The 17,629-nt window shown below is 39.3% G+C and overlaps 1 protein-coding gene across 1 annotated transcript in view; it reads right to left on the minus strand.

Annotated features, from left to right (window-relative positions):
- ccbe1 (collagen and calcium binding EGF domains 1) overlaps window positions 1-17,629 on the minus strand; it is a 75,406-nt gene that overhangs the window by 9,492 nt on the left and 48,285 nt on the right. Inside the window, exons 3-9 of the mRNA XM_058415862.1 lie at window positions 10,903-10,955; window positions 9,300-9,434; window positions 9,051-9,188; window positions 5,656-5,762; window positions 3,323-3,431; window positions 2,483-2,622; window positions 23-58 (exon numbers count right to left, since the gene is read on the minus strand). Of these exons, the coding sequence (XP_058271845.1) occupies window positions 23-58; window positions 2,483-2,622; window positions 3,323-3,431; window positions 5,656-5,762; window positions 9,051-9,188; window positions 9,300-9,434; window positions 10,903-10,955 (718 nt within the window). The remainder of the gene's footprint in view (window positions 1-22; window positions 59-2,482; window positions 2,623-3,322; window positions 3,432-5,655; window positions 5,763-9,050; window positions 9,189-9,299; window positions 9,435-10,902; window positions 10,956-17,629) is intronic.

Below are 17,629 nucleotides of genomic sequence, written 5' to 3' on the forward strand. Positions count from 1 at the left end.
CACGCACACAAAATAACAGTACCTTCATGCCATCTCTGCCTGGAGCACCGGGAAGACCCTGTACACACATACACAGACAGACAGACAGACACACACACACACACACACACATACATTAAAACACATGTATGAAACATACAGCACTAAAATATTAGTCAGAAAATTACTAGGAAATGACAAAAACAACACATTGTTATTATTATTATTATTATTATTATTATTATTATAAAAACTGATTTTTTTTTAAAATAAATTTTACAAATAATTACTGAGTAATAACAGTAAATGGAAGTAATCGTTGAGTAATAATAATAAAAATAAATAATTAAAACATTTAAAAAATATTTTAGATAAAATAATCTAAAATCTAAATGTGTTATTATTATTATTATTATTATTATGTTTTTATTAATATTATTAAAAAGTAATGACAGAGTAATTATATAATAATAATAATAATAATAATAATAATAATAATTCTCAGGATTGTTGCATCATGATGGACACACTGCTTTATCTGGGGTATTTTTCAGACATTCTGAAGTTCTACAGGAGCTCTGCTTGCTCTGGTGGATGTGTAGGTAGAAGATGAAGATGGAGATGGTTCCAGGTGCAGGCCAGTGCACTGACTCTGATTCCAGTCAGTATCCTTTACACACTCATCACTCTTCTGTCAGAGAGATATTGTTTCTTAAAAATAAAGAAATAAAGCAGCAGCGTTCAGGCGCTGGGAGATCGAGTGACGTTCTGACCTGCGGGGTGTCCAGAGCATAAAGTTTCACTCAGCGTTATTCATAAATAAGCTTTTATTCCTCCAACACTGCTGTGAGTTGAAGGTCACTAAGATTAGCGATAATAAGCTTATGCTAACGTAATGCTTATGTAGTTAGCTAGTTTGCGGTTATGTTAACTGTTAGCACACAGGTTTCTAACGCTTGGTGTTAGCGCTGTCGTGTTGTAACTTCCTGTGTGATTGTTTACTGGAGTTTTCTCAGCTTACTGCTGTAGTTTAATTCCACCATGTCACAATAACCTACAGGTTCAGAAGACTGTGAACTCATCCTGGATGTAAGTGGCAGGAACAGTGCTCCAGTTTTTCATCTGCAGCTGCACCGATTTTCCCTCTGGAGGGTCGGTCAAGGTCAGAGATCTAAACTTGACCCGACCCCGAGCCAGACTCCTGCGGCTCTCGCAAACCCAGCTTTGATTTCAGAAGTCACTGAGCAGACGTTTCTCTGGAGGAACTGCTGAGATAACAACTTCACTCGAGTCTTTAGTGATGTGAGACAGAGAGAGATGCCACAGAGCTGCAGAATTCTTCATTCTGATTGGTCAACCATAGATTTTTTTGTACAACAGATGCTCACATAATGCCCAAGGTTTTCTAATAGAACATTGCCCAAAGCAGGACACTGTGCACCCTGGTGCCATGTGTTCCCCAGGTAAGAGACGCAAAAGAACACGTGATTCATCAGACCAGGCCACGTGGTCCAGTTCTGATGCTCACGTGCCCATTGTTGGTGCTTTCGGTGGTGCACAGGAGTCAGTACGGGCACCCTGACTGGTCTGTGGCTATGTGGCCCCATACGCAACAAACTGTGATGCATTGTGTATTCTGACCCCTTTCTATCATTCATTCATTCATTGTCTATACCCGCTTATTCCTAGGACTCCTAGGGTCACGGGGGTCTGCTGGAGCCTATCCCAGCGCACATATGGCAAAAGGCAGGGGTACACCCTGGACAGGTCGTCAGTCCATCGCAGGGCCACACATAGACAAACAACCACACACACACACACTCCTATGGGCAATTTAGAATTACCAATCAACCTAATGTACATATCTTTGGACTGTGGGAGGAAACCAGAGTACCCGGAGTAAACCCACACAGGCACGGGGAGAACATGCAAACTCCACACAGAAAGGCCCCAGCCTGTTCAACCCCAGGATTCGAACCCAGGAACCTTCTTGCTGTGAGGCAACAGTGCTGACCACTAAGCCACCGTGCTGTCCCTTTCTATCAGAACCAGCATTAACTTCTTCAGCAATTTGAGCAACAGTAGCTCGTCTGTTGGATCGGATCACACGGGCCAGCCTTCTCTCCCCCTTGGCATCAATGAGCCTTGGCCGCCCATGACCCTGTCACCGGGTTCACCACTGTTCCTTCCTTGGACCACTTTTGATAGATATTGACCACTGCAGACCGGGAACACCCCACAAGAGCTGCAGTCTTGGAGATGCTCTGATCCAGGGGTCTAGCCATCACAATTTGGCCCCTGGTCAAACTCGCTCAAATCCTTACGCTTGTCCATTTTTCCTGCTTCTAACACATCAACTTTGAGGACAAAATGTTCACTTGCTGCCTGATATATCCCACCCACTAACAGGTGCCATGATGAGGAGATCATCAGTCTTATTCACTTCACCGGTCACTGCTCAGAGAGTCATGGCTGATTGGTGGGAAAAAGTGTAGAGTCTTACCACCGGTCCACGTCGACCCTGTTTGATATGCGAGAGGTCCGGTGAGGGACCCATCGGCCCCATGGGTCCCCGAGGGCCAGGCAGACCTGGAGCACTGGCTCGCCCTGGGGGTCCAGGAGAACCTTTAGGACCAGGAATGCCTGAGAAAGAGAGAGAGAGAGTGAGAGAGAGAGAGAGAGAGAGATATGACAAGTGAAAGCAGTCTCTATAATAAGGAACTGTAACAGTATCTGACTAGCAGAACCATAGCATTTTACATCTCCATCTCCATGTCAAAACACCACACACATTTAACATTGCCATAAATGGTCATAAAATCATTTCCAGAAGTTTTTCGATTCTGAAATGGCAGGTCAGAGATTACGGCCGTAATGGTTATGCACGGAATTGTAATTCTCGCTTTCTGTGAAATGAAACACCGTCTCGAGCTCTGAGGTCTGCATGCAGGATTTCTAAGATTTCCTTCTTATAAGAGGAAACAGGAGAGAAGGCTGCTAAAGAGAACGGCTTGAATCATCAGGTAACCAGAGAAGAGCAGCGCGCTACAGCGCTGATTTATGGCGTGCTAACATGAACCTCGTGAATTTGAGCTTGGACATGGGAAAGAGAAGACAATTTACTTCATGTTCAAGCAGCTGAGGACAGGAGAACATTTACTTAGCCAACATGGAAGCACAACAACTCCGGGTTCTTACTGGAAAAGATTAGCTCACAATGTGTTTAGCTAGCCATGTGACTGGAAAAGAGATAAGATGGAAGATGGACATTTTCCTCAGATGGGTCAGTAAAACCAACTTGAATTAAAAAATAAAGAGATAAAGGGAGTGTCCAAGGGCTCACCAGGAGGTCCAGGTTGTCCTGGAGGTCCAGTCAAGAAGGAATGTGCTGTCAGCATCTTCTCACTGGTCATCTGCTTGTTGACCTCCGTGTTGCTCACCAGCATGGCCATCTGTGTACAGGACAGAGAGAGAACTCCTTCTTACATCTGAGTCTGGAGTGGTAAACACGAGAACCAATGCTAGTTAAGCTAGAACCAATGATAGTTAAGCTAGAACCATTGCTATTTTACTACAACTGAGGCTAGTTAAGCTAGAACCAATGTTAGTTAAGCTAGATCCATTGCTAGTTAAGCTAGAACCAATGCTAGGTAACTGCAACCAACGCTAGTTAAGCTAAAACCAATGTTAGGTACTCTAAAACTATTGTTAGTTAACTACAACCAATGTTAGTTAACAATGCTAGATAAGCTAGATCCAAAGCTAGTTAACTAGAACCAATGTTAGTTACTCTAAAACCATTGCTAGTTAACTACAACCAATGTTAGTTAAGCTAGAACCAATGCTGGTATCTGAGCTGTTTTGAAATTGTATTTTAGTTCATTGGACAGAACTAGCCAGTTATTTCAGAACCTGTAATTAGTATTACTGTTCCAATTAAAGAAAGATATTTATAAAGTGAAAACTTTGAAATATTTTCAGACTTCCACCTCTCAGAGGCGCTGAAACTCAAACGTCTGACCTAGACAGAGACGTCACGTCAAAACGAAGGAGAAATCAACAAGGACAAAAAGGCGGCATGTCGCTCCGGAGTCCTGACAGGACGCCATGACTAATACAGTGTAGCGAGTCCGTGCTAACCTTTAGCATGTAATCAGATCCGTAAGCCGTAACATGTGCGAGTGGCGAGTGGTGAGTAATGCACGAGCGTGTCTGCACATCACTACACTCGGCTTTACGAGTGCCGGCTTCCACCGAGCGTCACTTCAAAGCCTCGCTCGCAGCGTGTGAGGGAAGTATCCATTACCTGCTGAAGCCCCAAGTCTCACACACACACACGTGACCTCCAGAGCACACGGGCTAGCGAACACACGGCACACGTAGCCTCGGGCTTCCTACATAAATCTGCGAATGTCTGGATCGGAGAGCAATTTAAAAGCCATTTGGAATTTGCTTTGAGGTTTTTACAGATTTGTAGAAGTGAAGGTGAACAGATTTCGGTTCCTGTATTTCCCACGATTCACGTGTCAAACGCTCAACATGTTCTCTGAGAGAAATCACTCACGACTAATGAGAAACACAAGATGAGGAGTTCTCGACAAGCTGAAGCAATCACACAACATGTCCAGTTTACAGACGCTGCAGACAAGTGACCAGGACGTGACTGAGGCTCGAAGACTATTGTGCTGAAGAGACGAAGCTAAACCAGTCTCCAGTCTCACCTCTTCTATCTATCTATCTATCTATCTATCTATCTATCTATCTATCTATCTATCTATCTATCTATCTATCTATCCATCCATCCGTCCGTCCGTCCGTCTGTCCGTCCGTCCATCCATCTCTCTGTCCATTTCTTCAGTTTTTTGTCTCTGTGTCTGTCTTTTAATCTGTCTATCAAACCATCAGTTTTCTCTTTTTTTCTACCCTACAGTCACAGTTAATCTATCTATCTATCTATCTATCTATCTATCTATCTATCTATCTATCTATCTATCTATCTATCTATCACTTCGTCTCTCACTCTTTCAACATCTCTGCTTCTTGGTCCTTCAGGGTCTCTGTTTCAATCTCATTTCTCTCTCTCTCTCTCTCTCTCTCTCTCTCTGTCACAGTGTTTTTCTGTCTTTCTTCATCTTGCACTTTCTGACAGCATTCTCTCGCTCTTCCTCTCATTTCATTTCTCCCTCCGCCTGTCTGTCTCCTCCACCACTCGTATCTCTCTCTCTCTCTCTCTCTCTCTCTCTCTCTCAGCAGAATCACATTAATACTCCATCCATCATGCGGTTGCAGTCTGTGAGCTGAATGTCAATGGAGTCGGCTGCTGCTGATGGAGTAAAGGTCATGTAGAGGTCAGCTGAAGGCCACGTGGAGAGCCGGCTGTGTGTCTCCAGGTCACTTCAATCACGTTTTATTGGCCTGTAAAGTCGGCTCCTCCCTCAGGTCCTGTAAAGGGTCTATAACGTACCTGTTCATGAAACTCTAACACCTTTACAGCGCTTTAAACAGACACGTATTAATAATGGGATAAAAAACAAACCACAACTAAACCTGATCTTAGTGTTTAAAGCATTCGCTCAGGTTTCCCTCGTTTCTACACAAAGCACAATAAGGTTTAATGTGTAAAACGTCTCGCCACTCATGTGAGGAGGGTTCAGACGTGAGCGACGTGTTCCATACCTTCTGCTTGAGCTGAAAAACGTTCATTTTAATCTGATGAAAGTCTTCACACGTGGCAGAGCAGGTTCCTGCCTTCATCACGTTATCCGACTTCTCGAAGAGAGGATCTGCAAGAAACACAAAATACAGGGAGAAATAAAATAAAATAAAATAACATTATAATAAATAAATAAATAAAACAAATAAAATAAAAATAAAATAAAAATAACATGAAATAAATTAAAATGAAATAGAACAAAATTCACTTAAATTACATTATAAGAAATAAATAAATAAAACAAATTAAAAAAATAAAATTAAATAAAATTAAATTACATTATAAGAAATAAAAAAAATACATTAAATTACATTATAATAAATAAAAAAAAATAAAAAAATAAAAAATAAAATAAAATAAAATAAAATAAAATAAAATAAAATAAAATAAAATAAAATAAAATAAAATAAAATAAAATAAAGGAACTTCTCACTTCTGAGGAAAGTTTATAAGGCTTCCATATTTACCGAAAGAGTAAAGAGTTTTTACTGCAGACTGGCAATTTTATACTCCAGAAACTTACAGAAGCAGTGTTCCAGTGTCTTCCCCAGGTTCTGTTCTTCAAATATTAATATCATAAAGTGAATTTTACTTATCAGAGACTCGAGAATATAAAAAATGATAATAATTATGCGCATGAGACTTAGTGAAATGACTGTTTATAAAAGCTGCTAAAATGTACATCCTCCATCCATTCAGAGGAAATGTGACCAACCTGATAACACAGACACACACACACACACACACATCCGTTCACTCCCTGATAAACACAGTGGTCTGGAATGTTATGCACACAGATGGAATTCGAAAGCTGGCTGGTGATGGCACTTGCACATCACCATTATCATCATCATCATCATCATCATCATCATCATCATCATCGTGTGTTCCTAACTGACCCATAAAAGGAAGAGGAAGCAGCTTGAGGGAGTAACAGGAGAAGCTGGTTAATGTTCATGCTAATGACCAGTAATGGATCAGTGAGCGTCCAGAAAGAAAACAGGAAGTTCTGAGTTAAAAACCACCAGACGAACAGGTCATCAGTGACCAGAAAAAAAAAAACGACAGAACATTTCAGACACAATTCTTCTTTCAGATCAGTATTTTATCTTAGATCTAAGCTGTATATAATAAAAGTAAACCAGGTGTGCAGTTATATCACTAACACTTTTCCTCCTTTTCCTTTTTATCCATTTCTAGCTACGTTAACGTGGTGGATCATCAGGCCCTGTTCAGCCTCTCTGTCTTCTCTCTCTTATACAGATGAACGTTCTGAAGAAGAGAGAAAACTTAAAGCTCCAAAGCGCTGACAATGATGACTCCATAAATGTTACATAAACATCCAAAAAACATCACCATTTAAGTTTTTTAATCCGTTTACCCGGAGCATCCATTGTACACGTCCCTGAGAATGAGCTGTTGCTATAGAAATAAAAATGTATTATAGCAATCAGTGTGACTGCCAGAGCTGCTGTTAGAGAAAATGAGGCAATTAGTCAATTTATTCTGACCAATCAGAGCTTAATTTCTGGCCAATCAGACCTGGGCTTTCTGACCAATCATACCCGGGCTTTCTGACCAATCAGATCTGGGCTTTCTGACCAATCAGACCTGGGCTTTCTGACCAATCTGAGCTGAGCCATCTGACCAATCAGGGATGAGCTTTCTAACCAATCAGAGCTGAGCTTTCGAACCAATCAGAGCTGAGCATTCTGACCAATCAGAGCTGAACTTTATAACCAATCAGAGTTGAACTTTCTGACCAATCAGAGCTGAGCTTTCGAACCAATCAGAGTTGAACTTTCTGACCAGTCAGAGCTGAGCTTTCTAACCAGTCAGAGCTGAGCTTTCTAACCAGTCAGTGCTGAGCTTTCTGGCCTTCACAGCACTGTGTAGCATCTGTTCAACAAGTTCATATGAACTGTTTATTTAAAATTTATTTAGTAAATTGTTTTTTTGGGAATGAAATGAAGTGGTGTAAAAGAATTTATTCAAGATAACAGCCAGCAATTAGTTAATAATAACTTAATAACAGCTTTTTAACATGTTTCTGACTTTTAAACGTTAACTTGTTTTTCTGAACTGATGTAAAGTGTTTTATTCGATGTGACAGCTTAAGAAATCTGGACATGTGGCTCCATAAAGACACATTAAGAGGTTATTAAAAAGATTCCTAAAGGATTTCATTAAAAAAATAATAAAAAAGAGAAGTGATTTATCATCTTCAGTCACATATGCGAGTGTGAAAGTGTTCCGATGCTCCCACAGAGACGCAGACGAGAGACAAGAACAGATGATAAACTCCAGAGAGCATTTCAGCAACTCACCGCTTCATTAAAAAGCTGCTGTGTGTGTGTGTGTGTGTATGTGTGTGTGTGTGTGTGTGTGTGTGTGGGAACCAGGGCAGTGCAGCAGAGGAAGAGGGGGTTTATTTAAACAGGCAGTGGAAGGAGAGGGTTAATGACTACCAGGTGACGCAACTCAGCGGTTGATGCTCTATTAATGTGACAGTGTACACAGTGACGGCCGTGTTTGTGCACCGGAGGAAATGTAGCAGAAAACTGAGAGAGAGAGGGAGAGAGAAAGAGAGAGAGAGGAACGAAGAGATGGAGAGACTGTGGTGGGGTGTGCATGTGAGAAATCTAGAAAAAATATAGACAGACAGACAGACAGACAGACAGATAGATAGATAGATAGATGGATAGATAGATAGATAGATAGATAGATAGATAGATAGATAGATGGATAGATAGCTCTGGAAAAAAATAAGAGACCACTGCAAAATAATCAGTTTTTTATGTTTTTTTTCTTCCAGGTTCATGTATTGGTGAGATGAAGAGTTTTGACTCATTTTTTGTGAACTGCTGACAATATTTCTCCTAAATTCAAAATATAACTATTGTTATTTAGAGTGTATATTTAAAGGAAATGACATCACATCAAAATAAGCCAAGATCATGCAGTATTATAGAGCTTTAATAACTCAAATAAAACAAAATGCAAATCATTTGTAAACAGATTGTGTTAATGCTTTGTGTAAATAACATTAAGAGATCAGTATTTGGTGGAATAACCCCGATCTGCATGGGTTTTGGCTCCATGATCTCCACCAGTTTCTCACATTGCTGTTGGGGAACTTTATACTACTCTTTTTGCAAAAAAGCAAACAGCTCAGCTTTACTTGATGGTTTGTGATCATCCATCTTCCTCCTGATGACATTCCAGAGGTTTTCAATAGGGTTCACATCTGGAGATTGGGCAGTGGTCTCTTATTTTTTTCCAGAGCTGTATATATATGTGTGTGTGTGTAGTGTGTGTGTAGAATGTTTGTATATGTGTGTGTGTGTATAAAACGCACCTCTTTGTCCTTTGCTGCATGTCTTGCCATTGTCCTCCAGGTAGAACCCCGGGTCACAGTCGCACCTGTAGCTGCCCGGGGTGTTGATGCAGATCTGAGAGCAAACCGTCTCATTTTTACTGCTGCACTCGTCGATGTCTAGAAGACAGAAGGAGAAGAAACACAAGTAGAACATTGAGGAACAATTTATCATTTTAAACTCTTTCAGAAAATCCGCTAATACACACGACTCGTGTTTCCGTCTCGCACCTAAGCAGTAGGGTTTCAGCCGGTTTCTATGGCGATCTCGGTCATACCGGTAACCGGGGTAACACGTGCAGACGACGCGGCCGAAATGATCCGTGCACTGCTGCTCACAGGGGGCGTCGGCACACACGTCGTAATCTACACACACACACACACAAATACAAAATGCACAATAACACTGCGTAAACATTTTTATTTTTAATACCACAGAATTAAACATTAATTCTACACTTCATTGATAAAATGAACATAAATCCGGTTGAATACAATGTTCCAACTCGCATCAGCACTCATTGCAGATGTGGAGATTATTCAGATTCACGCCGTACGAGAGCTTTAAAAAAATCTAAATCGAGTTCAGGAAGAGCGACATAGAGCTGATATCAACTCACTGAATTACATACATCAAATAAACCTTGCATAAATGATGTGCTTTAGGACAATTTTAGACTCCCACAAGTCCTCAGAGGAACACTGCCTTCATATGATTCCTTTTAAACATTTTAAGTTTTATATACTGATAAGCCATAACATTATGGTCCCAAAACAGCCTTGGCCCGTCCTGCACTGTGTATTCTGACCCCTCTCTATCAGAACCAGCATTAACTTCTTCAGCATTAGATCGAATCACACGGGCCAGCCTTCTCTCCCCACGTGCATCAGTGAGCCTTGACCGCCCATGACCCTGTCGCTGGTTCACCACTGTTCCTTCCTTGGACCACTTTTGATAGATACTGACCACTGCAGACTGGGAACACCCCACAAGAGCTGCAGTTTTGGAGATGCTCTGATCCAGTGGTCTAGCCATCACAATTTGTCCCTTCATCAAACTCTCTCAAATCCTTACACTTGTCCATTTTTCCTGCTTCTAACATCAACTTTGAGGACAAAATGTTGACTTGCTGCCTAATATATCCCACCCACTAACAGGTGCCATGATGAGGAGATCTTATTCACTTCACTGGTCACTGCTCACAATTTTATGGCTGACCGGTGTATATCAAAGTTATGTTCAGTCTGCTCTTATGGAGGTTCCGTGTTCCTCTGAAAAAATAAAATAAAATTTGAATCAGATGTTGTTCTTTACGGTTTTTCTTCGTCTCACTCTCGTCTCGCGCAACAACCCCCCCCCCAACACACACACACACTGCTGTTTGTAGAAAAACACAATTCGTTAACGTTCCAAACACGAGCCCGGATCTATTTTCCTCACTCATCGGGTTTAATGCCATGTGTTTTTAATTACTCTCCAGATCTTTATTGATTTATTCCACACAGAGAAAAAGAGAAGGAGGGAAACCTAGATGTTTAGATTCTGATAGAATCAGACATTCCTCAAGTTCTGGGTTTCACATCAGACCAGGAAACATCGGCTCGGCTCAATCACACAGAAAACAACCTCTAAACTACTTCATACAGACACATATAACACACACACACACATACACTGATGTTTATGAGTAAAATCCTGTTAGTGGTTTCAACCTCAACAACCTCCAAACTGATTCTACAGAAATTCCTGATCATTTACACAGCTTTAATTACTGACCGTGTGTGTGTGTGTGTGTGTGTGAGAGAGAGAGAGAGAGAGAGAGAGAGATGGTACCTTCAGGAATACACTGTCCCAGGACGAATTTAAAGCCTCCACAGCATTTCTTCCTAAGACACATTAAAAAGGAAATAAATTTACACCAAATAATAATAATGACTTTTATTTTAATAAACTTCTGTCTCACTCCCTCTCTCTCTCTCTCTCTCTCACTCCCTCTCTCTCTCACTCTCCCACATTTCTCTCTCACACTCCTCTCTCTCACTCCCACACTCTCCTACACTCCTCTTTCACTCTCACACAATCCTCTCACACTCCTCTCTCACTCACTCTCTCACACTACTCTCTCTCACACCTTCACACTCCTCTCTCACTCCCACTCTCACACACTCTTCTCTCACACTCTCACTCTCTCTCACATAGGATGATCAGAGTTAACAGAGTAAAGAGGTTATAAATGTTGGTGGTATAAGTGGAATAAAGAGATCAGGACGTGTCGAGCTGGACATCATTTGTGTAACAGAAAAATCTAACGTCCAGTCTTCACATTCTGACCTGAAGAAATGTTCTCATCTTTCTCTTTCAATCCACATTAATGTGATTTGCATGTGTATGCGTGTGTCTGTGCTTGTTCTGACTCACTTTTCTACAATGTGACCATGAGCCAGAGTTTTATTTAACACTCCGCTGGGTTTTACAAAAAAATTTCCTCATAACGACGTTATCTCCTGAATTCAGTCTGCGTAAAACAAAAAACTATCCGATAAATAGAGAATATTTCTGTAGAATTATTATATAAGGTATAACACACTCTGTGTCATGTTTTTGAGGGAAGATAATCAACGTCACGGTGGTGTGATGAAGTGGAAACTTTCTCTCCGTCCTGAAGCTTGACCTGCACTGCTGTTTATTATAACAGTTATAGTTTTATTACAGAACAATACGTCTTGGTTTTTTTTTTATCCGTTTATGGTTACACAGACTGCTCACGTCTCCCTCTGGTGGCCAAAGTCGACACAGCAGGCATAATAGACGATAAAGTTTTCCAGTGAGATAAATCAGAACTAGAACGGAAACAGAACACGTAGCATTTAACTCAAACCACCCACTTTCACACACATTAAGTGCGTTATTTATATTCGTCTTCAATTTTCTCTTCAGTGCTAGCATGTAGCACCACGATGCTAACACACCTACAAGCAACAAACCACAGGCCACTCGCTGCTCTTTAGTGGGAATATTCCATCCATAAAGCAGAAACACGTTGAACTCACACGTGTGAAATCACTGACATGTTTCTGTAAAGGAAAAGTGGTGTACAGTGGAGAGAAATCTCACGCTACAGACTGAGGAATTCCCCCCGACTCTGATGATTATAACAGAACCGAATAAAGACTTAGGCCTGCCAAAGCTGGATGGACTGCAGCAGCTTTATAATAAATGATCCTGGACAAATCTCCATGGTGACCAAAATCTGGACTTTATACAGTACACAACCGGGAGGAGAGGAAAAAAAGAATAAATTAAAAATAATAATAATAATGAGAATAATTCAGACTTAATGAGGCAGAGAAATGGGTGAAACAAAAAGAAAAAAAAACGTGTAAATAGATTGTGAGTGAAAGTGTTTGTAACTTTATATTAAAAATTAGTTTATTTTAATGAATAAATAAATAAATAAATAAATAAATAAATACATAAATAAATAAATAAACTAATTAATTAGTTTATTTATTTAACAAACAAAACATACATATGTAAATGAAAGTGTATGGAACTTTATATGTAACATTTGTTTATTTTAATAAATAAATAATAATAAATAAATGAATAAATGAATAAATAAATAAATAAATAAATAAACTAATTAATTAATTAATTAATTTAACAAACAAACAAAAATACATGTGCAAATAGATTGGAAGTAAAAGTGTTTGTAACTTTATATTTAAAATGTTCTTATTTTAATAAAAAAAATAAATAAAAAAATAAAAAAATAAATAAAAAAATAATAATTAATTAATAATTAATTAATGGATACAATAATAATATTTAATAAACAAACAAACAAATAAGTAATTAAATAAATAAATACATTTATCAAAACAAACAAATTTTAAATATAAAGTACTAAATATATAGCACTAAAGATAAATGAATGAATGAATTTATTTATTCAACAAATCAGAAAAAAAAACCCAGTGCCTCTGGTGATCGCTGATCAGGATTTTTTTAGTGTAATCTAAAAGTTTTGAAGTGTGTGTAATGTATAGTGTGTGTGTGCCTGATTATGCTTTTGATTGTAGAAATCTTGTGACTCTTAAAAACAAACAAATAAACAAAGAAAGTTTGAATTAAAAAAGCTCCGTGTGTGAATTCGCAGTAAAAATCTCTTACAAGATGATCGGATGTGGAACCACTCGGGTGGTCCGATACTTATGGGGAAAATTATGGGACTGTTTTATGTGTCCTGACATTCCTGCAAGTCAAATATCATAAATCACACACACACACACACACACAAACACACACACACACACACACACAAGGGTGTGTCACAAGACGTTATAAATCTGTGTTCCACCTGATCCTCCTGTCAGTGTGAAAAATTCAAGTGTGTGACATGCTGGTTTAAATTTAGCCATCTGTGTGTGTGTGTGTTTGTGTGTGTGTGAGACTTTCAAACCTACAACAGTCTTGTGGTGAAATAAATCAATCATGGTCGCAGGATTACACACATTGCAGACAAAGTGTATGTATGTGTGTGTGTGTGTGTGTGTGTGTGTGTGTTTGTGTGTGTGTGTGTGTGTTGTGGTTGGAACGTAAAACCCAAGCAGGTACAGTAATAAAGTTTACTACAACCATAAGCCTTGTCATTCACTCATCAAACCACGAGCTACGGATTATCCAGACTTAAAAACACACTATTTAAACACACATTACTGTTTATTCATCTACACACACTACACAGCCCTGTAGAAGTGGTGTTTTGAGGGTGCCAATACTTTATTCACAGTTGGAAGTGAGCTGATTATGAGCACAATCATTTTCAGACGATGCAAAGCTACAACAAAAATAAATTTTGAAGACGAAAAAGAAGAAGAAGAAGAAAGAAGTAAAATTTTCTCAGATTTCTGTGATCCTATGTATGGGTATGTAGGGTCTATAACAACCGTATGAACACTGCGTCAAGCTGTAAAGCAGGACACCGTTTTGGACTTAAAGCTAACAGACATTTCGATTAGCATATCAAAGAGAGTTGAAATGAACTTAAGAACATGTCGAGAAGGATAAAAATTTAGATTACAACTTTCACGTAAGGGTGCCAATACTTTTGAGACACTGGAGGTGTTCAGATGAAGCTGCACGTTGTCTCTAGCTGTAAGATGTTAAATGATGCTCTATTATACCTAGATCACCGGAGATATCAACCAGGACGATGGTGTTAAAACTGACCAATCAATGACCTGCACTGTGATTAGCCCCGCCCACAACTCTATAGTCTGTACTCATGGTATAGTTCACATGGTGCATGAGGCAGGAATAACAACCAGAAAAATGTCAACAGATTAAAAGATACGTTAGGAATCAGCATCTCTCTCTCTCTCTCTTTCTCACACACACACACACACACACACACACTATAATCTACAACTGTGAGGTCTCACATTAAATCCACCTCAAATCTTCGAAACTAAAGCTAAACTTTATTATACAAATGTTTTCTGTTTGATTTTGGAAGGAGACCTCGCAATAAAAAATCTATATAAAAATAAATAGAAATATTTCTGTAAAATAAAGAGACGCAAACACACGAGCATGCGGCAGACACGACCACACAGGGCGATCACTTTATTATTGCACTACGACTTTTTTGCTTCACAATTAGAGCAATAATAATAATGATAATAATAGGACATACAGGCTGGGTCACTCACACACACACATACACATACACACACACACACACACATATACACACATGGAGGAAAAACAGACCTGGGTTTAATAATCCAGAACAGAGCCGGCTGGAGGAAATGAAAGCACACTGATCATTAGTTAATGACGTTGTTTTAATGCCAAGCTTTTAATCTAAATCCATAAAATATATCAGTTAGCAGGTGGGACTCGCCTTTAATTACGCACATTTCACCCTAGTTCACACTCAAGCATCTGTAAGCGCTAACGAAGAACAAATGTGTGTGTGTGTGTGTGTGTGTGTAAAAAGATGAAGGTTTTATTAAAAATCCGCCACAAGGCATCACTAAAGCAGCGCCGGACTGACCCAGCGCTCATCCACCTCCTTCATTAAACACAGCAGACTGAAAACTGAAAACGTTCTGCATTACGCCGCTGCATTAGAGACATATGGAGACACATGACATCATAACGACAGCATTATGAAATCAGACATCACAGAAAAATCATCTTCGTTATCGTTCTGGAGTTGTATCATTTCCTCATGATACAACTCCATGATCCTTTCTTCTGAAGCGTTTGTAATTATTAACAGGAACGAAGAACGATTTCTGAAAAGATTTCCTTCACACGCTATATAGAGATGTATGAGCTAGCAAACCACCTAGCATGCTAACTAGCATACTGTACCGACCAGAGTAAATTCACACTGCAGTCAAAAACTAAAACACTGTGTAACGACTTGCTACAGCTAGCAAGACTATTAAATATGCTAGCTAACCAAATTAGCAGCAAACGTAGAACTACGACTGTTTTATAGAAATGCAACGTTTCCTCACCAGCTTCTGTTTTTCATTCAAAGATAACAAATGAAAAAAATTCAGGATGCAGGATAGAGCGCAGAATTTACTCTAACACATCGCTACTGCGAGGAAAGTGAGGATCTCAGAGGACACACAAATCTTTAGAAGTGTGAGAAGATGATGGATGTGTGTGTGTGTGTGTGTGTGTGTGCGTATGTGGCCACAGTTAATAAAGGTGCACACACACAAATGACCAAATTCCACAGATATTTATTTGACCTTCCATTAATCTAAAGCAAGTAAGGAAAGTACAATAAAAGCAAACAGCATGGAAACATGGACACACACACACACAGTGTCTCAGGACAACCAAAGGTCACAAACCGTCCATCAGAAGCACATAAATATGGAAGGCATCAGAGATCCAATACACATGTGGTGATGTGAGTCAGCTATAAATCTTTTGCAGGAGAAAATCATTACACACACACACACACACACACACACAGAGGTCTACAGGAAAAAATGTTTATCAGTTCTCTATCAAACTCCATGTTAATGTTAATTTGTGTGTTTTTATCATTATCTTCTGAGGTAACATTCGCTAGCACTGACCTCCTGAGGTAACTTCAGTTACATTTACTGACTAGCATTAACTGGCAACACACACACAAACACACACACACACAAACACACACACATTTCTGACAGTTTTGTGTCACTTCTGCTGTCATTCCGTGAGCTAGCTAGTAAAATAAAACAATAGCTTCCATCTTAACCTCGACAGAGACAAGCAACAAGGTAAATGTCAACAGTGTTTAGCATCAACATGTTTTTATTTGTGCATAATTTTAGCTTGGGTCAAAAACTCCAGAGACTCAGGTTCATCTGAGGTAAATCTTCCTCTCAGGTTCCATAATAAAAACATGCTTTTGTTGTCAACATGTTTTGCTCAAAAAGCAGCGGTTAGTCATCGTCGTGTTTTTATGTCATGTTGTTCAGCTCTTCTGCGTCTGCTGAGACATTCACCCCGCCGCTTGTTTATTTCTTTCTTCCTGTCGCCTGCTTTGCTGTCCAAATAACGACAAGCAGAATAAACCTCATGCGCCTGTGTGAATAAAAAAGAAGCTTCACCTTGATTTTCTGTAACTGCTAATCTGTATTAGCGTGACGTTGTTCAATGCTAACATTCTCTGAGCTAGATTTATTTATTGAAACATTTGTAGAGTCCATCTTGTCTCTTTGTTATGGCATGTATCTGAGTTACAGAGGGACTGTGAGTGTTTTTGATAAATAAATGTGTCACCAAGGAGCTGACTCACGTCTCCTGACACACACAAACACACGCTACACACTCCTGCTGGTCCAGAGCTTCTTTGGAAATCGATCAAACGCTGTTAATCACAATCACACACGTAAACACAGAGTCCATGCCACGTCTTTCCGTCACTGTTTTATCTGCATGATATAAATGTGTGGTTATTGAGGCGTTTACAAATAAATGTCACAAACGAACTAAGAACAAATATGTATCAGTTCTCTGTCAAACACCACGTTTATGTTTATTCGTCTGTTTTTAGAAATGACATAAAATTAGCTAACAGTAATCTCCTGAGGTAACTTTGGCTACATTTACTGATTTTTATCTCACTATCAACAAACACTGGCTAGTGTTAGTCTTGCTAACAAGATTTCGTCTTTCTGCCTGTTCTAATTTACAGGTTGTAAAAAGAGATAAAAATCTATAATTAGCCAACCTAAGCACAGATTTTGTGTAATATTAGCAAAAATAATCAACAAAAAGCTTGCTGTAATCTCCTGAGGTGACATTAGCTATTTAGCAGTTACTTTCTTTGGTATCTCCACCAAGGTTGCAGTAATCTTCTGAGGTAACATTAGCTATTTAGCTGTACCTAACTGTTTTATCTTTAGCTATTTAGCAGTTTCTTTCTTTGGTAAATTCACTGAGGTTGCAGTAATCTTCTGAGGTAACATTAGCTATTTAGCTGTACCTAACTGTTTTATCTTTAGCTATTTAGCAGTTTCTTTCTTTGGTAAATTCA

This window comes from Hemibagrus wyckioides, linkage group LG18 (genome assembly GCF_019097595.1).
Source record: "Hemibagrus wyckioides isolate EC202008001 linkage group LG18, SWU_Hwy_1.0, whole genome shotgun sequence".
Taxonomy (NCBI): domain Eukaryota; kingdom Metazoa; phylum Chordata; class Actinopteri; order Siluriformes; family Bagridae; genus Hemibagrus; species Hemibagrus wyckioides.